This window comes from Cupressus sempervirens, chromosome 10, assembly GCF_028749045.1.
Source record: "Cupressus sempervirens isolate cs-2001-9-10 chromosome 10, ASM2874904v1, whole genome shotgun sequence".
Classification (NCBI taxonomy): domain Eukaryota; kingdom Viridiplantae; phylum Streptophyta; class Pinopsida; order Cupressales; family Cupressaceae; genus Cupressus; species Cupressus sempervirens.
Window position 1 is genome coordinate 59,200,014 of NC_143127.1, and position 6,551 is coordinate 59,206,564.

The following is a 6,551-nucleotide window of genomic DNA, read 5'->3' on the forward strand; positions in this document are numbered from 1 at the left end:
ATTGATATCTTAGTGTACACATAATATTCTTATGTGTGCAACTATTGGGGTAGCAATATATATGCATAAAGTAAACCATATCAATAATATGTATCATCAAAAATATAAAAGGTGAATACCAATAAATGCCTTGTATTTTTTCATGAAATGTGTGAGATTATAAAAAAAAATTAGTGTTCAACTAATGGTCCTTTTGTGTTGGATATAGGTTGTATTTTATATGATAATGTGTTATTTTTGTAACAACAAATATTTTTTTTCTGTTATATATAAAAGTTATATATAACAAATATTTATGATTTATAATAACTACCTAATCCATTTAAGTTGCATACATGTTACATTTCATATAGTTATACAATATTCTATTAACAACAAATGATAATTTTAAATTCAACTAGTAAAGATTTTTAGATTAAGCTTTGGTCGAGTGTTCAAAAAGTCATTTTTTAGACACATTTCACTAGATGCACTATTTTAATGAGTTGCATAATGAGTCACACCTTCAAACCTTAGTTGTAAGTAGTTCAATGTCCATTTTACATTTTAAGAAAAAAAACGAAGGTCTTACGACATGCCATGTAGTGGCCACATGTTTACGAAGTTAGCCCTCACGACTATTGGTTCCTCTCGCCTAACTAATTGATCTTTATCTCCTAGCAATCAATGTACAATGAATGCAACTTTATCATTGTCCTTGTCTTGTACGACATCCCATGTAGTGCCACATGTTTACGAAGTTAGCCCTCACGACTATTGGTTCCTCTCGCCTAACTAATTGATCTTTATCTCCTAGCAATCAATGTACAATGAATGCAACTTTATCATTGTCCTTGTCTTGTCTTTTTCCAAATATCATTAATTGAAGAGGGACCACCAAAAACATTAGTTCCTGGAACTAATAATAACATAGTCAGTGCCATCATGTGGTGCGTGATAGTCGTGAATGACAGTGATGTGACTGGACGAATTTAAGGTGATGAAACGCTACAGACGTAGAGAATGACGAAACAAGAATACGATAGCATCTGCCAAATCGAACTTCCTTTTGGGTTCTGGAAAATAAATAACCCCTACTCATCTAAGGTGAATTCACACTTCCTAGGCAAGAGCCAAGGACGCTGGTAAATGAATTGCCAATAAAGATCTAAGCCATTCTGCGCCTTGAAATTACTGAGCAGCCTTAAGCTGCAACGTGACGAAACTTGTTTTTTTTTAAATGGAGAGCAAATCGGAATACAAATCGGCCTTCTTTGAAGCCTGTGAAAAGGGCGATTTAGTCGGTGCCATAAACCATCTCAGACAGACTGATCCTCCATTGGAAGAGATACTACCAAAGCTGCAACAATCAGGTCAATCTCTTCGTACACCTTTTTAATTGACTTAAAAGCTCTGTTTACTTTGTTTGTCTTGCTTAATGAGGTGGTTCCTGCAGGTTTCATTAACAAAATAAAAAATACCGATGAAAAAGGAGAGACGGCTTTACATTTGGCTGTAAGGGAAGATTACCAAGAGCTGGTAAAAACTTTGGTTGACTTCGATGGCAGTTTGTGTAATATTGCCAATAACGATGGAGAAACTCCACTAAAATTGGCAGTGAGTTTGAGTGTTAGAGAAGCCGTAGGGCTTTTAGTAACTCGCACTCCGAACGCCCTGCACTGCATCGTGGAGCTTAACCAAGTCGATGTTGTCGAATATCTAATGAAGAGATCAGAGGTAGACTTGTCAAAACTCATCAATGAACCGTACCAGCTATCCACAAATTCTACTCCAATTGATGGAGAAGATCAGCACCTTCGAGAGGAGAAAAGTCCCCAAAATACGTCTGGCGATGGAGGAGTCAAGCCTTCACAAAGGCCTTTGAGGAACAACAAGAGGGCTGAAGAAAAAAATTCGAATGACACAGCAGATGCCCAAGATGACCAGCCAATTGTACGACAAAGAGACACGCCTTTGCACATTGCAGCAAGGAACAAATTCGAGCATGTAAGATGTTTCGAACACTTAATCTTTAGGATCAACGATTAATGATTTCTTACCACCCTCTTTATTTTATAACTATGTATTGGTATGTATTGGTTGGATAGTAGAGGTGACTACCTTCTTCTGTACTACGGGGTCAGTCTGTGCTATCTAATACATCAAAAATAAGAAATAACGGACAACTAATTGTCCCTCTGTCTTTTTCTTTTTGCTGTGTAGATGGCGATCTTGCTGCTGAAGGTTCGGGGGGTGAACAAGCTTGTTCGCAACAGCGAGGGCAAGACACCGTTTGAAATAGCAAAAGAGGTCACGGAGTACCATGAATCTTTCAGGACAATAAGAAGGCTTGGAGATTTTAAAGGGAAGTCCAAGCGATTCATGTACTGTGCACCAAAGGTGAGCCATAAAAAGTACATGAAAGCGAGGTCAATGGTAAACAAAGCCTACGAAGACAGGCGCAATGCAGAACTAGTGGTGGCGGCGCTATTAGCTGCCATGACATGTGCCGCTGCCTTCACTGTCCCTGGCGGTTTCAATTCGGAGAGTCCTGCAGCAAAGAATGGAGGGAGTCCTATTCCTAACCCTAGTTATCTACACGATGATCAAGGGACCCCTCTTCTTATACCCCTCGTTTCTTTTAAGCTCTTCATCATTTTCGACTGCATAGCCTTCTTTCTCTCCCTCTTTGTTTGTATCATGTGGGAGATGAGCTCAGAGCTCACCACAGGGGACAAGATGTTGTTCATGACTGTCAACAGTTTGGTTGTTTGTTGTAGCTTTGGCTTCACCTCTTATGGGTTTATGGCCGCAGTCTACGCCATGCTGGCACGTAAGGTTAAGATCTTCTCTTGGGTAGTTCTTGGAAGTCTCATTGCAATTACTTCGTGTGGCATCCTCGCATTTATACGTCAGTCCTTACATTTTGCTGTTACGAGGGCGAGATTCCACCGGCTGTGCGGTGTGTCTTGTTTTGTAGATGATACTATTGAGAAGGTGTGGTGTGTAGCAGAGCGTTATGGGCTACTGTACCTGGTGCGTTCAGGTGATGATGTCTCCCATGATTTGCTCTCTGGGCTTTGCAAGTTCAAATCTGATGATGGTAGGACTCACAAGTCCCACTCTTGGCCCTCCTGCTGCTGCAACCACGTTTAGCTATGGCTCTACAACCCCTCTCTCTCTCTCTCCGCTTCTCTAGTCCGTGCAATGTTAGACTTTTGTACAATGTAATATTTGACTACCATGTAATGTAATATAAAACTAAAGCGCTACAATTTCCTTCCACTAGGCAGGGTTCTGAAGGGTAAAGTTGTTTTAATCAGTTTCGTTAGGCGAAGGCTAAAGTTGCTTTATAGTTTATGTATTCTAAATTTCAATATATTTTAGCAAGTTTTTTGTTGTTGTTATTAGTCTCTGTCATGGGTAGGATACTATTGCATCCATTAGATGCTATAGGATGCAATAGTAACTTTTAAATAGTCAATCAAAGTCAAGTATTTTTAACACATATCTCTATCAACTATAGTTTTAAATTTTTAATCTATTTAAATGATTTAAATAAAATAATTTATCTCTTCTTTGATTGGCTTAGAGCAATAATAGTAGGGAGTAAAATTAATTTTCTTCATAGATAATTAGAATATTTTGTACACTATACTTTTAATACATTAATTATAGCTTATGTCATCTTTTATACAAATTTTCTTTTACTATAGAAAATCATTTTTATAACTATTTTAAACATAAAGATCAAATAGTAATTATATTAATGACATGACATATTGACTATTTTCTTTATATAAGAAATAAAACTTAAATCTTAATATTTTTCAATATAGTTTTAATTTATTTTTAATAGTTTATATTATTCTGTTCAATTTTCTATTTTACTTTTTCAATTATTGATTGTGAACTATAATATTTATATAAATATTTAATCACAATAATTTAATATAAATATATTAGATTTTATTTTATTCATAATTATTTATTTATTAAAGTTTATTTAAGAACATTATAAAAACCTTAGGAATTAAGCTTTTACATTCTAAAAAATCAAAGAAATTACTTAAAAAATTTATCAATTTTTTGCATTTTAAATTATATTTGTAAATTTTTAAAAATATAAAGACCAACAATTCAAATATTTTGTTATGAATATTTTTTTCTATTTTTGCATTATTTTCTTTTAACTTATTTATCTTTTATATTTCTTCTATTATAAGGTGAATTTGGTGATAATACACCAAGGCACCATCTTATCTGAAAGTAGATGTTCTGTCTAATGCAAATAAGCTACTTTTACACTGTTCAAACCATAGCAACTCACTCACATCAAGATTCAACATAGACCGTCTCATGTAATTATCAATGTTTGAATGAGAACATTGCTACTTCTATTTTGTTTAAACTAAAAATTCAAATGGCAGGAACTATGACGCTTGCGTCGCTTGTTTTTTTGTGTGATTTGAATGCTTATAGTTATTAATTTGATTAGTCAAAAGTAGTAAGAAAATGGCGATTCCAATTTGGTATCTCATACATACTTCCTATTTTTTATATAATAATTATTTTTTTATTATTACAAAATTTATCTTATTGATTTAATAATTATTTACATATATCATAAAACAATTCCCTTAGTTGGCTATTACACCTTCTCAATTAATTATTATAGGATCTCATTAAGAACACCGTGATTACGGATATGAGAAGCTATATATGCCATTTTTTGTCCCTCATTCAAGCATGTGTTATTGCATAGATAGCTAATGGGAGAAATAAGCATATTAGCAGTGGGAGCAGAAACTGGCAAGCTAGATATCCATGCTTGGCCAGAATAACTTCAGTCTATACATATATGTGGGTAGTCTCTTTTCTATCAGATTAGGAGCATTGTGACTCGATGTGCCAACTTTGTGGGTTGGAATAATTTCACTATACCTCATCTCCTGTCTTTCTATTTCCTTCAAGATATATGGAAGGCCTTTTGATAGGCTACTCAACCATAGGATGTTGTAATGACAAAGGGACCTAGCTAGTTAGGTTTAGACTTTCCTTTTTATTCTCGATGTTGTTGATTCTTTAGATTTTCACATGACATGAAGTCTATAGCCTAAAACTCTCTATGTCATACTTTCTTGTTGTAACCTCATGACATTCTTTTCTAATAGAATTTTAAGTGATCAAATGCCTATTTTCTATGCTCATCCAGCCATATAAGTTCTTGGATTCTTGATATTTTGTATTCCTCGTCTATTATAAGATTTATCAAGGATGCTCACAATGATGGAATTTCTACTTCAATAGGGAGCACTTCTTTTGATACATAGACAAGAGAAAAAGGCATTGCCCCTGTTGGCATTCTAATGCTATGTGCAAGATTGTGAGATAAGTTTTGATTGATGCTTCAATCTGTCCATTTCCCCAAGGGCAATAGATTGAAGAACAATATTGAGTGATGTGGAACTATGCACATAGCTTGTTCATATCCTTGTTTTTTAACTAACCTTCATTGTGTTTTACAATTGAGGAGGGAACCCCATATTTATAGATGGTGAAGTTGAGGAGAAACATAAATACTTGTTTCCAAGTTTCTTTGATTAGCAGAATTATTTCAATCCATTTTGTGAGGTACTACTTGGGCATGATGATATATTTGCATCCATTTGATTATTAAGGGTAAATTTTCCTAACAAAACAAAGGCTCATTGTTGGAATGGCCAATCTATTATGAATGATATTACCTTGTTTCTTGGAGCATGTGCAAGATTTCCATGCACGTGACATTTCTTACAAGATTTGGCATACTAGATTGTATCTTTCTCCATAGTAAGCTAGTAGTATCTAGCTTAGCAGCAACACCTAACAACTCTAGCAATCTCCTTAACATCCAACACAATAGACTATATATAACATAATTCATTGGCCTTGCAACCTACAATATAAAATCTAGCCATCATCATGTATAAGGTCTCTCTTGTGACCACCAACCATTACCAATCCCCACTCAATAAGAATCAACTTAAAATTGCAAATAGATAGAGGAGAATTAATATTAATATTATAACACTTCAAAAAATAATCACTTAGCTTTACATCAATTATAGGCGCCAATGCACTCAGCAATTTGAAAGTTTTCTATCGATGGGAACTAAGACATCGTTATGGATCAAATTGTGTAAACTATTACTAATCTATGAATGTATTTATACCATTCCTTTTTTTGGATGCCTTCAGTGGGAATCTTATATGGCGTACAAATATTTTGATGCACGCTTACTAATAACACATCTTATGTAATTTTTGAGGCGATTATGGGTTGTCCAATAATATGATATGATTAGTAGAGTTCAAGAAAATTGTAATGATTTGAGACATATGTTGGCAAAATGTCAAAAAAAATTGTGGCCTCCTCTAAATATATCTTTATAACACTAATGGTGAATTTGGGTCGTCGATTGAGACAAGCTTTGGAAGTTGTAGGAAAAAGTTTTTGAATTTACCATGTCCAAAATCTAGATTTGACTGTCAATGTTGTCATAGAAATAGAGATAATTATATAAACCAAT

The 6,551-nt window shown here is 34.4% G+C and overlaps 1 protein-coding gene across 1 annotated transcript; it reads left to right on the forward strand.

The window, feature by feature from the left end:
* The first annotated feature begins 1,094 nt into the window (after positions 1-1,094).
* On the forward strand, positions 1,095-3,264 carry LOC149532554 (uncharacterized). Its single transcript, XM_089803950.1, has 3 exons — positions 1,095-1,352; positions 1,436-1,986; positions 2,203-3,264. Exons 1-3 carry the CDS (start codon positions 1,220-1,222, stop codon positions 3,133-3,135), a joined length of 1,617 nt encoding a protein of 538 aa, XP_089660076.1. The 5' UTR covers positions 1,095-1,219; the 3' UTR covers positions 3,136-3,264.
* Positions 3,265-6,551: the final 3,287 nt, after the last annotated feature.

What these genes read in the sequence shown, in the direction of transcription:
- LOC149532554 (XM_089803950.1), top strand. Translation starts at nt 1,220, where the DNA reads ATGGAGAGCAAATCGGAATACAAATCGGCCTTCTTTGAAGCCTGTGAA. An exon ending in ACCAAAGCTGCAACAATCAG is followed by an intron (nt 1,353 to 1,435) that starts GTCAATCTCTTC and finishes TGGTTCCTGCAG; the next exon opens with GTTTCATTAACAAAATAAAA. An exon ending in CAAGGAACAAATTCGAGCAT is followed by an intron (nt 1,987 to 2,202) that starts GTAAGATGTTTC and finishes TTTGCTGTGTAG; the next exon opens with ATGGCGATCTTGCTGCTGAA.